General features: G+C 34.4%; 1 protein-coding gene across 2 annotated transcripts in view; it reads right to left on the bottom strand.

Moving 5' to 3' along the window:
* ADAD1 (adenosine deaminase domain containing 1) overlaps window positions 1–18,400 on the bottom strand; it is a 47,063-nt gene that overhangs the window by 22,468 nt on the left and 6,195 nt on the right. Inside the window, exons 4-8 of one of the 2 annotated variants that reach the window (XM_028164025.1) lie at window positions 16,098–16,166; window positions 11,595–11,720; window positions 4,719–4,842; window positions 2,743–2,913; window positions 1,314–1,543 (exon numbers count right to left, since the gene is read on the bottom strand). In XM_028164025.1, the coding sequence (XP_028019826.1) occupies window positions 1,314–1,543; window positions 2,743–2,913; window positions 4,719–4,842; window positions 11,595–11,720; window positions 16,098–16,166 (720 nt within the window). The remainder of the gene's footprint in view (window positions 1–1,313; window positions 1,544–2,742; window positions 2,914–4,718; window positions 4,843–11,594; window positions 11,721–16,097; window positions 16,167–18,400) is intronic. The other variant, XM_007172396.1, reaches the window with a different exon arrangement.

Raw genomic sequence — 18,400 nt, 5'->3', positions numbered from 1 at the left:
ATAAATTATAATACGTTTGTACAAAGAAATACCATAGAGTTATGAATTATAATAATGAAAAATTCTTCATATACTCATATGGAAAAATTTCCAAGACACTTTGTTAAATGAAAAGAGCAAGGTGCAGAAAAGTATGAATTGTATGATCCCACTGGTGTAAAATACAAAAAAAGTATGCATTTACTTTTATAAGCATAAATTATCTTTGGAAAGAAAAACAAACTAGTAACAATGGATGCCCCAGAGGTAAAATGGGTTCCCAGGGCACCAGGATAGAAGGAAGACTTCACTGAATACCCTTTTGAATCTTTTGAATTGTGAACCAAGTAATAGGTTTCCTAAAAAAGAAAATAAGCTTAATATTAGAAAAATAAATAACTATTATTTCCTTTTTATCATTTATTAAAGCCAAGCCAAACAAAAATGGCAAGAAAATACAATATTTTGTATATACATGGAACTGAAAAAATACTGTCTATAGGAGAAATTCCTAAAGAAATGGGTATAAAATATATAGAACAGCAACAAAAAACCACAAGAATAAAAGAAACAGCACTTTCTAAAAGTAAAACTACTACTCATGTGAGGCTCCAAAGCTTGCATATGGGCCATCATTACCAAAAATTAGCAGTAAACAAAGAACAGCCAAGTAATGGTAGTATTTAAATTGTTTCCCAAGGGTAACTGAAGCTTTGAAACTCGTAGGGCTTTATGAAAACTATAGAATTGAGTGCCCAAAATGTCTGTCAATGGGATAATATCTGGAAAACCATTCAAATATAAATACAGCATTCTATAATAGCCCCTACCAAAGAAAGAAATAAATTACTAGTTCACAGTATTTGTGTTCTAGTTACTTCCCACTCACTTCACAAATCAAAAGGATCCAAATCATAACCAAATGTATAAAAAAAGCATAAAAGTAAGAAAGAACCAAAATGGGCATTTAATATTTTTTAGTTCAGGAATAACTAAATATAAGCTTTTAAATTTGATAGGTTCAAAGAAGCATCTTCTTCCAAAAGAAAGGGAAAAATCGAATACTGTACAAAAGTATACATTTAAGACAGAATACATGTAATTGCCTAATGTAAAATATTAATTCTTATTAGCCTCTTGATAAGATGGCAAAAGTCATATTATACTAAATGTGATGACCAGTTACCATGAAATGAAAACCTCAACAAAATAGTGGATCTGAATTTTACCTTAAGTAAAGCTTCATGCATGCAAATTCTGATTTTACACTGGTAAATAAAATATAGTGAAATGACTTAGTGAAAGAGGCCAAGAGGTACTGTAATCCGACTCACCAACAAGTATATTGTTGATATAAACTGGCTGTATAAACTGACTCAGCAATGCTCCCTGTACACCAAGCACTCCCCATCTCGTCAGTTTGTCACTTGAGGCCATGCTGCTTACTCTATTAACAACATCTGCAGGGCAGTAGACAGTCAGATGAATTTTGCCTTCAACAGCCACATGGAGACTCAGCTCTTCATTGGCTTCAAATGCAGACACAGAATGTGGATTAAGACGCCTAGAGAAAGAAAAGAAAGTTTCTTCCTTTAAAAACCAAAGCCCCGAGCTCATCTCCCTGTGCTATGCAGCCACCTAGAGGGGTGGGATAGGGAGGGTGGGAGGGAGACGCAAGAGGGAGGAGATATGGGGATATATGTATATGTATAACTGATTCACTTTGTTATGAAGCAGAAACTAACACACCATTGTAAAGCAATTATACTCCAATAAAGATGTTAAAAAAAAAACAAACAAACCCCAAAGCCGACAAAGTAAAATCTGCATGTACCTAAGAACTGTCCTCAAACGTATTTAACTTGCCAGTGTACATTTAATTCCAGTAACAGAAATAGATGCAAACCCAAAGCAAGGTAGGATGGAGTGACTTCGTTCCACAAAATTAAAACCAAACAGAAATTAACCATATTTAGAGCTTCCAGCAAGGATAAATTTCATATTATTGCCATTCTTTGTGTCCCTTAAAATCAAATGAAAACCTAATTTTTGTCCCTGCCATAGTTTGTGAGTTATTTCCTTTCTCCATATGAAAATTTTTAAACACTACAAAATTAGAGAATGAAAAAAAGAAAACTGACAATTTATATTCAAGATTCACCTCCAATAAAATATGTTAAAACAATAAAATCTAAAATTATTTTTCTTGAGGTTTCTCTCAAGAGAAACACTCACTCTTGTTTTCAAAGGTGTTACGGGGAGGCTTTTAAACAAACTATAAACCGCAGTTATCTCTAGATGGTTGGACTTGAAGTGAATTTTACTTTCTTTTTGTGTTTGCCTGTGTTGTTCAAACTTCATGCTAACTGATGCTACCCATTCATCAAGATAATGAAGTTTTGGCCACAGACTTACCAGAAGAATAGACTGTATTCCTTAACTCTTGTGTTAGTATGTGAAGAGTGTATAAATCCATACTTGCTAAAGTTTATGAAGTATTACAACTAGAAAGGAATAGAATATTTTCAACAGCATCAAAAGGAGAGCGGTGAAGTACATGGAATATTTAAGTAGTAGTAATGGATCAGACTGAGTGGAGGGGAAGGAGAAAGAATTTGTGGTCTCTTGCAGCCTACAAATAACCTCAAGGCTGGAGGAAGAATATGGATAGATATGAATTTACTTGCTCTTTTGCTGTATGGATTCAGAATGCATGATATGGCCATCCTAGATGCTTTTAAAAACAGCTTCCATAATACTTACAATTGTGACTTAATCTGGGCTGATCCTTTAGGCAACTGGTTCATATAGAGATAAATGTTGATATTCTGCTTGAGAGTGAGTAGATTAGAAGCTCGTTCTGTACAAAATATTGATTTTTCCATCATAGCAGGATTTTTGCTGTAGAAGAGTAGAAGTTGTCTATAAAAGTACCTAAAATTAATGAGACAGAACTTTATCAAGTAAGAAAATTTAAAAATGAAGTATCTTAAACAAACATTATATTCATGTTATGAACAATGTCCCTATATGTCAAAAGTTTTGATATTGATAGGAACTTGTAAAATAATCTTAGCCTTACTTAATGAAGAATTAAATCCCTTGGGAAGTCTTCAGTTAGAGCCCAGTCTGCCCGGTGACCTGCCTTAAAGCATCATTCCTCGACTACCACTCCACTCTCATTTCACATTAAAGTACTCAACTATCATTTTCTGCAAAAGACCCATTTCTCTACTGATTCCTCCCTTCTTTCTTAGACAGCTCTGCTCCCAGCCTCCTAGGTGAAGTATCAATTTTCTGCTTTACTTCTATTTTCCCTTCCATGACAAAACAGGCAGACAAACAACAACTGTGGTTCCCGCTGCTTAGTGGTTCTGAAGACAAAAACACAAGAGCGTAGGAATAACATAACAAAGCCTGTAAGTTAAATTAAGAAGTGAAATAGATTTCCTGAAAGACAACTACTAATCAAATCAGAGGACAAATACTATTTTGCTTATTTAAAAAACCATGATTTTAATCCTATCATCAGAAATATATAATAAAATATTAAGCACCAGTATAAATGACAGTGCCAACCAAGCATGACAAGAAATAAACACAAAAGAGGTAGTTTTAAAGGGGTCAAATAATTCACTAAGCACCAAGGGGGATGGGAGGACAATGAGTTGCATTACCTTCACGGACTTCCCAAAAGCTTTCCTTTTAAGATTACAGGATTCTTTTCTTATTATTAGAGATATATACTTAAGTTTTTCAGATAAAATAATATGTCTAAATTTGTTTTAAAATACTCCAGCAAAAAAACACCACCAGCAAAAAGTGAGGGTGCCTAAATTAAATAAGAACAACAGAATCCTAATAACTGGATATGCTAATAATTGGATATGATCATTGGGTATTGGTATCAGAATGCTGACAACTGAATGATGGAATTAATTATGATTCTCACTTTTGTTTGAAAAATTTGATTAAAAATGTTTTATAAAAAGTAAAACTTAATGACTTAAGAGAACAAAAGCTGGTAAATACTGCAGGAGGTAATGCTCATTTCCCACTTTTCATGTTTTTACAGAAAAGGAATTCCAAAGAGTAACATTCTTGGTTTATTTCTCTACTATCTGCTACTTATGCCTCTTATAAGGAGCAGAGTGACTGATAAGTTTGGAAAAAGAAACTAGGCATCCTCACTTCAGCCCCTTTCTCTCTTTCTCTCTGATATCTGCCAGCCTAAAAAATACTTTATCGACACTCTGCTATATGGTAAACTTTGTCCAGACCTCATGAGTGGAAACTCATTGATTTCTGCCTTTGGATAAGTATGGCTAATTCAGGGGTGAAATATTACCAAGCATACTTGGTCCAGATCTAAAGCTATACTCTCTAATTACTTTTATCAGTAATAAAGACAGTATTTTTATCTTAAAAAAAGGTTGTATGACTCTTAAAACTGAGTTCATAAGGTCTTCATAATAGAAGCCACTAAAATTCATAGGCTAGACACTGAAATTACTATAAGGTTTCCAAAAGTGACATGAAAATATCAGATGGCTTGGATAAGTAAGAGACTGCCATACCCTTGGCTCAATGATGAGTAAAATTCCATTTGTAAATAAAGACATATATATGTGATTGTTTTCGGCTAAGTGCATTAATATTTGATGGCATTAAATATATTTGTTAAATATTAACAGATATATTTATATATATTTAATATATTTAATTATTTGTTACCTTACCTAAGGAGAGATCTCCTTGCCGTAACAACAGCGTGAGTATCGTGCAACACTCTTCCATTTGGCTTAATGCACTGACTATAATTGTATTCACCTGTGCCTATAGCTACAACTTCGTGCTGTCCAGCTGAAAGAAAAGGTTAACAGTAGCAGGTTATTTTTACCTTCCTCTTCCCTATGTTCAACCTCCACCTCTTTCTTACCATTTTTTTCCCATTTATATTCAACAAACTTTTATTTGAGCATCTAGTAAATGCCTGGTACAAAAAGAGAGTAGGTTAAATGAATTAATTATACCAGTAGTTCAATGAAGAAGTCTACCTTACTATTTTAAAGTTAGTAAAATATATTGACCAAAAAGTTGGAAAAGTAATTCTACAATTTCAAATAAGAGTTTGAGAGTCTTCTAAGAAGCAAAATTTAAAAAATACTTCAATAATATCTCAACTTAAAAGGCAGATTTTTATATTATACTTTGTCTACATTTCTCCTACAATCAACAGAATCATTTTTTGCTGTACCCCATTTGAGATTTCTTTGAAACTCTATGCTCAGAAGATAGTTTTTTCCTTTCACCTCCTAACTGTGTGGCCTTTCTATACCCTAGTCGCTAGATCGTTGTTCTTTTTTCTCTAAATATTCTTCTCTGAATACCTATCTCACGCTATTTTACCTCTGTGTTGATGATTTCAGAAAATCTCTAGTCTTAGTCTTTCAAAGTTCAGTTCCACATTAGCAACTACCTAAGAAAGGACTTCCATTAATTCCACAAAAATTGTTGCGGTCCTACCAAATACTAGGCAGTGAAACAGATGCCAGGAATAAAACACTGAACAAGACAGACCTTCATGAAGCTTCTAATAGGAGAGAAGAAAAAGACTAAAACCACAAATTGTAATAAAAGCTTTGAAGGAAACAGATACACGGCTAATTTAAAGAATATTAGGAGGAAAGATTACCTCATGAAGACCAGTTGCAGAATCCCTCCTTATGAAACTGAAATTTAAGTTTCATTATGAGGAGTGAGCAGCATAAGGAGCAGGGTAAAGGATATTCCAGTAAGGTCCAAGAAGCTGAATTAGGGGGTCTGTTACAGTAGTCCAGGTCAGAGATAATGACTTAAGACTCAAATGATGGAGGTTAAATGAAAAAAAAAAAAAAAAAAGATCAGATCTGAGATAGAGTTTGAGGATATAATAAACAGGACTTGAAGATAAATTGTAAGTTGTTAGGGGAAGGGATAAATAATGGATGACTTAGATTTTTAGCATGTGGATGGATGCCATTTACTGAGATAAAGGAAGCTGGAGGAGTAGGATTAGATGAGAAAAGTAAAAATGTTCTATTATCTCTAATGTATTGGGTTGGCCAAAAAGTTCTAGTATGGGCATGGGGGATGGGGTGATATAAGGGAATCATATAGTGTCAGTGTAAGTTCTGGAATGGTGATGTATGTTCTGAGTTATAACGGGCAGTAGTGTAGCCAAGAGCTCAGCTTCTTTCTCTGTAACTCAAACTGCAATGTTTCAGGGAGATACTAGAGTTTGATAATGTAGGAAAAAGAGGGAATAACCAAAAGAAGAAATACACGAAGGTGTAAGAGGAAATGGCAGGGAAGCCTACCCTGTCCTCCACTGGGCTCACAGCCACCACACAGGGTCTGGTCTTACAGCCAACTGGGTCAGGGGCCAGCCCTGCCTACCCGCATGCCCAGAGTAGTAGGCCCCACCACAACAGAAGGGCACACACATTCCAAATAGAGGGTACCTCTAGAGTATACAGCCCTGGTGACCAGAGAAGAATGTGTTGCTGGGCCCCATAGGATGTTTCCTACAAAAGGCTACTTCTCCAAGAGGGGGAAATGTAACTGAACTACCTAACACATAGAAATAAACACATAGAGAATTGGGCAATACGAAGAGACAGAGAATTATGTTCCAAACAAAGGAATAAGATATAACCTCACAAAAAGAACTAAATGAAGTGGAGATAAGCAATCCATTTGATTAAAGAGTTCAAGATAATGATCATAAAGATGTTCACTGAAAACAGGAGAAGAATGGATGAACACAGAGGTAGAAAATATAAAGAACCACCAAACAGAGCTGAGGAATTCAATAACTAAAATTAAAAATACACTAAAAAAATCAACAGTAGATTAGCTAGTACAGAGGAATGAATCAGTGATCTGGAAGACAGAGTGGTGGAAATCACCTAAGCTAAAGAGAAAAAAAAAAGAATTTAAAAAATGAGGATAGTGTAAGACACCTCTGAAACAATACCAAGCACACTAACATGTGCATTATAGGGGTCCCAGAAGGAGAAGAGAGACAGAAAGGGGCAGAGAACTTATTTGAAGAAATAGTAGCTAAAAACTTCTCTAACCTGGGGAAGAAAATAGAAATCCAGGTCCAGGAGTCATACAGTCCCAAAAAGATGAACTGAAAGAGGTTCAAACCAAGACACATTATAATTAAAAAGGCAAATATTAAAGATAAAGGAAGAGAATAGCAGAAAGAGAAAGGCAACTAGTTACATACAAGGGAACTCCTATAAGACTTTGAGCTGACTGTTCAGCAGAAACTTTGCAGGCCAGAAGGGAGTGGCACAATATATTCAAAGCAATGAAAGGAAAAAACCTACAATGAAAGGAAAAAACCTACAGTAGAGGATACTCTACCTGACCAGGTTATCATTTAGATTTGAAGGAAAGCAAAGATTTTACAGATAAGCAAAAGCTAAAACAGTTCAGCACCACAAAATCAGCTTTACAAGAAATGTTAAAGGGACTGCTCTAAACAGAAAAGATCACAATTAGAAATATGAAAATTACGAAAGGAAAAAGTTCACTGGTAAAGGCAAACATACAGTAAAGTTGATAGATCAGCCACTTATAAAATTAGTAGGAAGGTTAAAAAACAAAAGCAGTAAAATCATCTATAGCCACAACAAGTAGTTAAGGGATACACACGCCAAAAAGATGTAAAATACATTAACCTTTGGGGGGAGTAAAAATACAGGGTGATAAGAATGCATTTGAACTTGAGAGATCATCAACTTAAAATAATCACTCATATATATATATATATGTACCTCATGGTAGACATAAACGAAAAACCTATAATACAGATGCACACACAAAAGAGGGAAAGGAATCCAAACACAACCACTAAAGACAGTCATCAAATCACAAGGGAAGAGAGCAAAAGAAGAAAGGGACAAAAAAGAACTACAAAAATAAACTGAAAACAAGTTAACAGAATGGTAATAAGTATATATCTATCAATAATTACTTTAAATGTAAATGAACTAAAAGCTCCAATCAAAAGACATAAAGTGGCTGAATAAGAAAACAAGATCCACATACATACTGCCTACAAGAGACTCACTTCAGATCTAAAGACACACACAGATTGAAAGTGAAGGGGACAAAGGTATTCCATGCAAACAGAATGAAAAGAAAGCTGGAATAGCAATACTTATTATCAGACAAAACAGACTTTAAAATAAAGACAGTAAAAAGACAAAAGAGGACACTACACAATGATAAAGGGATCAATCCTAAAAGTATATATAACAATTGTAAATGTAAAGCACTCAACATAGGAGGACCTAGATATATAAAGCAAATATTAATAAACGTAACAGGAGAAATTGACAATAATACAGTAATAGTAGGGGACTACACCCCACTTACATCAATGGCCAGACCATCCAGACACAAAATCAATTAGAAAACGTCGGTTTTGGATGACACATCAGACCAGATGGAATTAAACATATATGGAACATTTCATCCAAAAGAGCAGAATACACATTCTTTTCAAGTGCACATGGAACATTCTCCAGGACAGATCACATGTTATGCCACAAAATAAGTCTCAGTAAATTTAAGAATACTGAAATCATATAAGGCATCTTTTCCGACCACAACGCTATGAAAGTGGAAATCAATCACAAGAAAAAAAAGCACAAAAAAACACAAACAGGTGGAGTCTAAACAACATGCTACTAAACAATCAATGGATCACTGAAGATATCAAAAAGGAAATAAAAAAATACCTGGACACAAATGAAACTGCAAGCACAACGACCCAAAACCTATGGGATATAGCAAAAGCAGATGTAAGAAGGAAATTAAAGCAAGTCTACTTCAGGGCTTCCCTGGTGGTGCAGTGGTTGAGAATCCACCTGCCAATGCAGGGGACACTGGTTTGAGCCCTGGTCTGGGAAGATCCCACATGCCATAGAGCAACTAAGCCTGTGTGCCACAACTACTGAGCCTGAACTCTAGAGCCCGTGAGCCAGAACCACTGAGCCTGTGTGCCACAACTACTGAAGCCCGCACACCTAAAGCCCATGCTCCGCAACAAGAGAAGCCACTGCAATGAGAAGCCCACACACTGCAATGAAGAGTAGCCCCCACTTGACGCAACTAGAGACGGCTGGAGTGCAGCAACAAAGACCCAGTGCAGCCATACATACATACATACATAAAATAAAACTATAAAACTTCTAAAAAAATTAGAAAAAAACAAGTCTACTTCAGGAAACAAGAAAAATCTCAAATAAATCATCTAACCTTATACCTAAAAGAACAAGAAAAATAGATATAACCAAAACCTAAAGATAGAAGAAAAGAAATCATAAAGACCAGAGCAGAAATAAATGAAATAGAGACTAAAAAAAAAAAACAATAGAAAAGATCAATGAAACTAAGAGTTGGTTCTCTGAAAAGAAACAAAATTGACAAACCTTTAGCCAGATACATCAAGAAAAAGAGAGAAGGCCCACATAAATAAAACTGGAAATGAAAAAAGGGAAGTTACAACTGGCACCACAGAAATACCAAGAATCATAAGAGATTACTCTGAACAATTATATGCCAATAAAATGAACAACCTACAAGAAACAGATAAATTCCTAGAAACATACAATCTCCCAAGACTGAACCAGGAAGAAACAGAAAATATGAACAGACCAATTACTAGTAATGAAATTGAATCAGTAATTAAAAAACTCCCAACATACAAAAGTCCAGGACCAGACGGCTTCACAGGTGACTTCCACCAAACATTCAGAGAAGAGTTAATACCTATTCTTCTCAAACTATTCCAAAAAATTGAAGAGGAGGGGTCACTTCCAAACTCATTCTATAAGGCCAGCATTACCCTGATACCAAAACCAGACAAAGATACCACAAAAAAAGAAAATTACAGACAAATATGCCTAAACACAGATGCAAAAAAATCTTCAGCTAAATATTAGCACACCAAATTCAACAATACATTGAAAGAAGTATCATACACCATAATCAAGTGGGATTTATTCCGGGGATGCTAGGATGGTTTAATATACACAAATCAATCAATGTGACACACCACATTAACAAACTGAAAATTAAAAAGCATATGATCATCTCAATAGATGCAGAAAAAGCTTTCAGCAAAATTCAACATCCATTTATGATTAAAAAAATAAACTCTCAACAAAGTGGGTAGCAGCAGAACATACCTCAACATAATAAAGGCCATATATGACAAACCCACAGCCAACATTGTACTCAATGGTGAAAAGCTGAAAGCATTTCTTCTTATATCAGAGGAATAAGATAAGGATACCCACCCTCACTACTTTTATTCAACACAGTATTGGAAGCCCTAGACACAGTAATCAGACAAGAAAAAGAAATAAAAGGAAAACAAATTGGATCAGAAGAAGGAAAACTGTCACTGTTTGCAGATGACATACTAAATATAGAAATCCTTAAAGACTCCACCAAAAAACTATTACAACTAATAAATGAATTCAGTAAAGTTGCATGATACAAAATTAATATATAGAAATCTACTGCATTTCTATACACTAATAATGAACTATCAAAAAGACAAATTAAAAAAGCAATCCCATTTAAAATTGCATCAGAAAGAATAAAATACATAGGAATAAATCTAACCAAGGAAGTAAAAGACATACTTAGAAAACTGTAAGACGTTAATGAAAGAATTGAAGTTGACAACAAATAAATGGAAAGATATACTGTGCTCAAGGACTGGAAAAAGTAATATTCTTAAAATGACCATACTACCCAAGGCAATCTATAGACTCAATGCAATCCCTATCAAAATATCAACAGCATTTTTCACAGAACTGGAACAAGTAATTGTACAATTTGTATGGAAACACAAAAACACCCAAATAGCCAAAGTGATCTTGAGAGAGAATGAGAAAGCATGGAGGTATCATGCTCCATGATTTCTAACTAAAGTTGACCCTTGAACAATCATATATATCTTCCCACCTAGGTCACAAAAAATCCTTAAGAATAAGAACCAAATATCAAGTTGTTTTTATATCATCTATAATATCTTATTCAGAGATGAATATAAAATTCAAACGTGTTTAATGAATGATCAATCTAGAACATTACAGGATAAATAAAAGATAAAATGTAATTGGAATCACATCATAATATTCACAGGAAAAAACATAGATTCATGATTTTTCACTTTAATCTTTTATTCTTTGAAAGTGAAGAAAATATGTTAATTTTTATAGAGTCCCTCTCAATATCTGTTATAATGAGGTTAGATTTCAAGCTGGTAGTGACTCCAACACAGTTACTGATTAAAATATTAGGTTATTTTACCATTCTGCAGTTCTCTATTGGTTCCTGTTCAGTATACTTTATCTCTACCTTTGAGAATCTTTGTGTTTAATGACCCACACCTACTAGAAAAGGCCACTTCAAATCAAGGCAGCACCACTGTCAACAGGGGCAAAGATAGTTAATTAAAATATTACTATAGCATAGTTCAGATCATTAAGTTACTTAATAGTTTTTGTACAAATGAACACATCCCAAGTACTTGCACTTACCTCTTTCAATTATAAAAGCAGCTAATGAGTTGCTACATTTCAGATACTCTGAATGACTAGAAATTAGTTGATAAAATGTTTCTTTAACAATCTGTGAAATCTTTGCGAACTGAATATGTCTCCCTTCTAGAAAAAAAAATCAAATGCAACATGAATTTGAGGAACACTGTGCTTTCTCCCAGAGGTCTCTATTATTCCTCTTATAACCTTTCAATTGAATGAGTTAATTTATAGAGATATGTAAGCAAATTTATAATTTATGTCATGATTGAGATTTTAAAGTATTCCATTCTAAAAGAACACAAGTTATTGAGCTTTTTGGACAGATTCTTGTAAAAAGATGTACAAGTATTACATATTAGACGATTACTAATTTACAATTGATAAAACATTCAAAAGTCACACAGGACACAAGACAATTCTCTGTTGTATGGGACTGTCCCACATTGCCTGACAAGCAACATCTCAATGAATGCCAGCAGTCTTCCCCAATCACTGTGACAATCAAAATATACTCCTAAGTATTTGCCCCACTGAGAACCACTGCAAAGCACTAAACACTTAGACTCTTGATATAGTTCCACGTTCCCACTAAAAAAAAAGTCCCAAACTTTGAAAGGAGATAGTCTGAAGTAATCAGGATTACCACAGAACAGTTATAACCAAGAATATACATCAAAAGTCACCCACGGACCTTTTAAAAAAACTGAAAGACTTGAGGTTTTGAGATAGGGCCCTGACCATCTGTTGCTTTGTGTATGTATGCTTGTATATCCCCAGGGAAGAATCATTATTCTAGAGAATGAGAGGTTGCAGAATCACGTAATATAGTATTTCTCAAAGTTTAGTTTACTAAACACTGATAGTTCCTGTTAGTTGCATGATAGTTGCTAAGTAGTCTATCAAGTGGTTCGCAGTCCATTATATCTTCAGAAGAAAAAAGTAAATGAAACAATTTTGCTCTCATACCTTGCATATATATGAATTGTATAACTATATTTTTCACAGAAATTCTTTTTACCTGCTTAATAATTATATTAAAAAGGCACATAAATGATAAAAATTTAACGTTAGTAGTCTCAGATAATACAACTCATTTCAGCTAGGCCATTTACAAGTTTTTACTTATATTCGTCAAACTTGAATTTTTCTTTAATACTGTTAATGCTCTTTAGCAAAAACATGTAAAGTCACATCAAAAAAGAGTTAAAGAACATCATAAACACCATCAGAAGAATGAACTACTTGCTATATTCTTTTATCTAACCACAAAGCATACAATGTGAAGGTGCAAATTATTATAATTGCATGCTAGCATATATTTCATTTAATTTAGTAAAACTACCGTGTGGTGTAAAAATTAGCTTTTGGTGTTTATGCGGTAAAAATATGACTGAGAAGCACTCAACAACTTGGCTCAGCTTATTACCAAAAACTTATGATACAGGAGAAGCATATTCATTTGATGATATTATAAAGTGAAACGTTTTTTTCCCACTGTAACAGCAATATAAGAGATGTACATTCAGAAGTCTCCCTCTCCAAATGCAACCACTATTACCAGTATGGATATTTTGATAAACAAAAAATACATCTAAACATACACTACTTTAAAAAATAAAAACTGGGGCATGCTAAAATCCACTTTGCATTTACTGTAAGTTCCCTACATACGAACCTTCAAGTTGTGAACTTTCAAAGATGCAAAGGTGCGTTCACATGTCCAATCACGTAAGTTAGTTCACGTGTCTGTCATTACATTGTCACATGTGTGCATCCTCTACAAGTGGTTATGCTTTTGTGTACTTTACTGTACAGTACTGTATACAGTAGTACAGTATCTTTATTTCAAGCCTAGGATGCCTGGAAGCAAGTATAAAAGCAGCGGTGATGCAGCTGCTACTACTGTACTTTTCAAGGTACTGTATAGTAAGATTAAAAATGTTTTATTTTTTGTGTTTGTTTTTTATGTATTATTTGTGTGAAAAGTATTATAAACCTATTACAGTACAGTACTATATAGCCGATTGTGTTATTTGGGTACCTAGGCTAACTTTGTTGGACTTATGAACAAACTGGACTTACAAACATGCTCTCGGAATGGAACTCATTTGTATGTAAGGGACTTACTGTACTTGGTCTTGGGTATCATTCAGAGGTAGATATTAGTGCTACCCTCCTTCTTCTTAATGGTTCCACAGAATGAATGCACTGTAATTTATTTAATCATGTCCTATATAGTTAGCAATTATTTTGTGCAATGATATAGAACAGAAAAATACACTGCAATTAGTACTGACAGATCAAGAATTATGTGTGTGGCAAGAGAATATTTTGCTGCATATTAAAAACGTTGCACCTGAATATCATAAAGAATGTTTGGAAGTTAACAACATACTGATATAGCTCTTGATCTTAACTGATGTTGAAGGAAATAACAAATGTTGTGAATATAATCAAATCTTAGTTACTAAATGTATCTCTTACTAGCATGCATATGAAGGAATAAGGAGCAAGTGCAATACTATTTTTCCTATACATGTGCGCTGGTTGCTGAGGAAATAAAATGTTCTCACAAACTATTGGAAGTGAAGGGTAACATAAAAACATGACATACATGATGCTAATTAACACCATTTCTTTGATTTCCAGTCGCTAATTTCAAGTGATCTTTAGTATCATAAGTAACCTGAACCTATCTTCAGAGCCAAAATATCACTAAATTAAATGAAGATAAACTCCAGTAAAAATATGGCAAAGTAGACAGGCTGCGAAATGGTGATGCCCTCCATAACTAGCCCAACAGGACCTGTTCAGATTTTTATGTATCTCAAATCTTTTTTTCTTCAAAAGTGATAACATCCAACTCCCGTGTTTACCTATAAGCCTGATAATGATGTCTGTTCTCCGTTTCCTGACTAAACGAAAACTGTCAATTTTTAACTTTTTAACTCCTTACCTGAGCCTACCAAACCTGACTCTACTAATGTATTTCTTTAAACATACTGTTAACCACATACTCTTTCTTCCGCATAGATTGATCTGTTTTCTCAGGGTAACAGTAGTCTATATTATTTGCCAACCCTGGATTCTTTCTAACTATTCATTAAAAATGTCCACAGAGGCTGAAAAGAAAGACTAGAGTCCCTTCTCATATTAAGAAATCATTGCTGTTGGACTGATCACTCACTGTCCTTCTGTTCATCAATTCCTATGACTGTTAGGGTAAATGACTATATTTGACTGACTACGTTTAACTATTGGTAGACTTTGCCTTTTGAATGCGCCTATTTTCCCTGGTCTGGTCGTTTTACTCCAAACAAGCACACAAATGGAGCTTTTTTCTGTCTCAGAAAGACAATGGAAAACCAAACCTGAAAAGGCATAAATCCTAATCCTCAGACCTGGAAAAGACAAAGAAAGAAACGCTGTTCTTCACTTTAGTTGTACAAATACTCTAAACTTTAAAGTCTGAAGTGTTACTACTATGTAGGCAATGTAGAAATTAAGGATAATTTCCTGCCTTTCAGGGGATTCACAATCTAATGGGAAAAGTATATAATAATCCACATAATGTTGAATATAATAAAATGTTAAAATAATAGTAGTTACTATTTAGTGAGCACCTACTGTGTGCCAGGCACTGATCAAGTTTTTTTTACATGCATAATTTAATCCTCACAATAATCCTATGAGATAATTATTATTGTAGCCATTTTATAGATAGAGAAATTAAGGTGCACAGAGAGGTAACTGGTCCTAGGTCACATAACTAGTAATTTCAATTGCAGTTGTAGTTTTCTTTGGGCTTGAGTGACAAATAACTAACATTAAAAGAAAGTGAATAGATTACTTGAAATGAATACCCCAACCATCAAGCACCAGAAAGCCACTGGATTTCATTAATGACCCGCCCACTGAAGCAAAGAGTTCTCAAAAAAGCAGTTATATGATATTGATAAGCCATCTCTTTATAGGAAAAAACCCACTTCTTCAATAGTTCCTCTCCAATTTTATTATTTCTCTCATTTTTAGCAGAGTATGGAAGGAAATACTCATCTTTGTAGAAGTGTGACGGGTTTGAATAATAAAATACTAATGTACATTTTCATACCTATGCATATTTTAATTATATGCTGTTATAATTTTTAATTGGGTTAATCTTCTTTAAAATTTATCATAGGGCTTCCCTGGTGGCGCAGTGGTTGAGAATCTGCCTGCCAATGCAGGGGACACGGATTCCAGCCCTGGTCTGGGAAGATCCCACATGCCGCAGAGCAACTAGGCCCGTGAGCCACAACTACTGAGCCTGCGCGTCTGGAGCCTGTGCTCCGCAACAAGGGAGCCCGCGATAATGAGAGGCCCGCGCACCGCGATGAAGAGTGGCCCCCGCTCGCCACAACTAGAGAAAGCCCTCGCACAGAAACGAAGACCCAACACAGCCAAAAATAAATAAATAAATAAATAAATTAAAAAAAAAATTATCATAAAGGACTTTCCTACCATAATGTACTTTTGAAACATATACTGGTTCAGGTGAAACAATAGGTTCTGCAGGGATAGGAGGGGGACCTGTAAATAAAACAAAAACATAAGGAAAAATGAAACATCAAATGTTCCAAAGAGCAGGTATCATACTACTCTGTAATAAAACAGCAATCCAAGAATGATTATCTTTTCTGTATACTTCTGCCAACTCTAGGCCATCTATTATCCATTAGCTCAGCCTTGCTAAATGTCTTTCCTATATTGAAATCAATTCTACAAACACCAAATACTTTTCTGGGTTCCCTATTTTTATGCTACTATATAGCTTGCTTTGTAATAGATTCAACATTCTGAAAATCGGTTAAAATGAAACCCTGTTCTAAATGCTTATGAACAATTTTATATTTACAATAATACTAGGTAAAACATTTAAACTTAATATTCTACCAAAAATTTAGTAAGTAAAAAATTACCATTTTAACGCTATTTTATCAGAGTAGTTTGTAGGGGAATACTTCATTCAAAGTTTTCTAAGCTTTCAGTCCCATTCTTTGCAATAGCTTTCCAATTTGGTTCCCAAGTTGGGAAATCCACGAAAAACAAGAACAGAACATGACACTGAACTAAAGGGATGACAAAAGATCAGGAAAGCTTAAATGAGAAGGGTCCAGGAGCAAAGGTTCAACTGAAGTAGTCAATATCTCTCAAGAAATCATTCATAAAGACAAAGAAAGAAAATAGAACTGCTACTCTGGACCTCATTTTGAGTAAAATGAGAAACTGGTTGTAACACAGAAATTAGCAAAGAAAGACTGACAATGTCATCTTGGGGTTCACATTAGTTAAGTAAATGTTGACTATAGTTAGATATATACACTCTGGACTTTAAATAAGCAGAACTTTAAAAACTCAGAGAAAGATAGATTTTTTTCCATCTACTCAGTGAGGATCAAGTGAAATGAAAACTAAAGATATTAAATCCTGTTTATCAAGCACAAATGCTTTCAATAAATAAGAAAATGTGACTGTACAAGTTGGTCTGCATTTTGAAACACCATATACAGACAGAATAATCTTGAAAAAGATGAACAAAGTTGGAGGACTCACACTTCCTGATTTCAAAACTTAATTACAAAAGTTACATTAATCAAAACAGTGTGGCAATGGCATAAAGACAGACACTTATAGACCTATGAAATAGAACGGAGAGCGCAGAAATAAATCCTTACAAAGGTGGTCAAATGATTCTCAACAAAAGTGTCAATACCATTCAGTAGGGGAAAGGACAGTCTTTTCTACAAATGATGCTGGAAAAACTAGATGATATCCACATGCAAAAGAATGAAGTTGGACCCTCAGCTAACCCTATATACAAAAATTAACACAATATGGATCAAAGACCCAAACATAAGAGCTACAACTATAAAACTCTTAGAAGAAAACATGGGCAAAAAGCTTCATGACATTGGATTTGGCAATGATTTCTTGGATCTGATGAAAGGCACAGGAAACAAAAAAAACAGGCAAATTGGACATTTTCAAAATTGAAAACTTCTGTGACTCAAAGGCCACTATTAACAGAGTAAAAATGCAAATCACAAAAGAGGAGCAAATATTTTAAAATCACATATCTGATAAGTGATTGTTATCCGGAATACACAGAAGACTCCTAAAACTCAAAAGAAAACCAAACAACCCAATTCAAAAATGGGCAAAGGACACAAGTATGACATTTCTCTAAAGAAGATATACAAGTGGGCAATAAGCACATGAAAAAAATGCTCGACATCACTAATAATTAGGGAAAGCAAATCAAAATCACAATGAGACATGATATCACACCCATTAGGATGGCTACTATCAAAAAAAATGAATAGCAAGTGTTGACAAGGATGTGCAAAAATTAGAACCCTTGTGCACTGCGGGTGGAATGTAAAATGGGGCAGCCATTATGGTAAACAATATGGCAGTTCTTCAAAAAAATTAAATACAAAATTACCATATGACCCAGCAATTCCACTGCTGGGTATAAAACCCGAACAATTGAAAGCAGGGTGTCAAAGAGATATTTGTACACCCATGTTCATAGCAGCATTATTTACAATAGTCAAAAGGAGAAGCAACCCAAATGTCCATCAACAGATGAATGGATAAACAATATGTGGTATACACATACAATAGAATTATTATTCAGCCTTAAAAAGGAAGGAAATTCTGACGCATGCCACAACATGGATAAACTGGCTAAGTGAAATAATCCAGTCACAAAAGAAACACATACTGTATGATTCTACTTAAATGAGGTACCTAGAGTAGTC

This window comes from Balaenoptera acutorostrata, chromosome 5 (assembly GCF_949987535.1).
Source record: "Balaenoptera acutorostrata chromosome 5, mBalAcu1.1, whole genome shotgun sequence".
Lineage (NCBI taxonomy): Eukaryota > Metazoa > Chordata > Mammalia > Artiodactyla > Balaenopteridae > Balaenoptera > Balaenoptera acutorostrata.
Note: the sequence above shows the minus strand (reverse complement) of the source record. Positions and strands in the feature narration are given on the sequence as shown.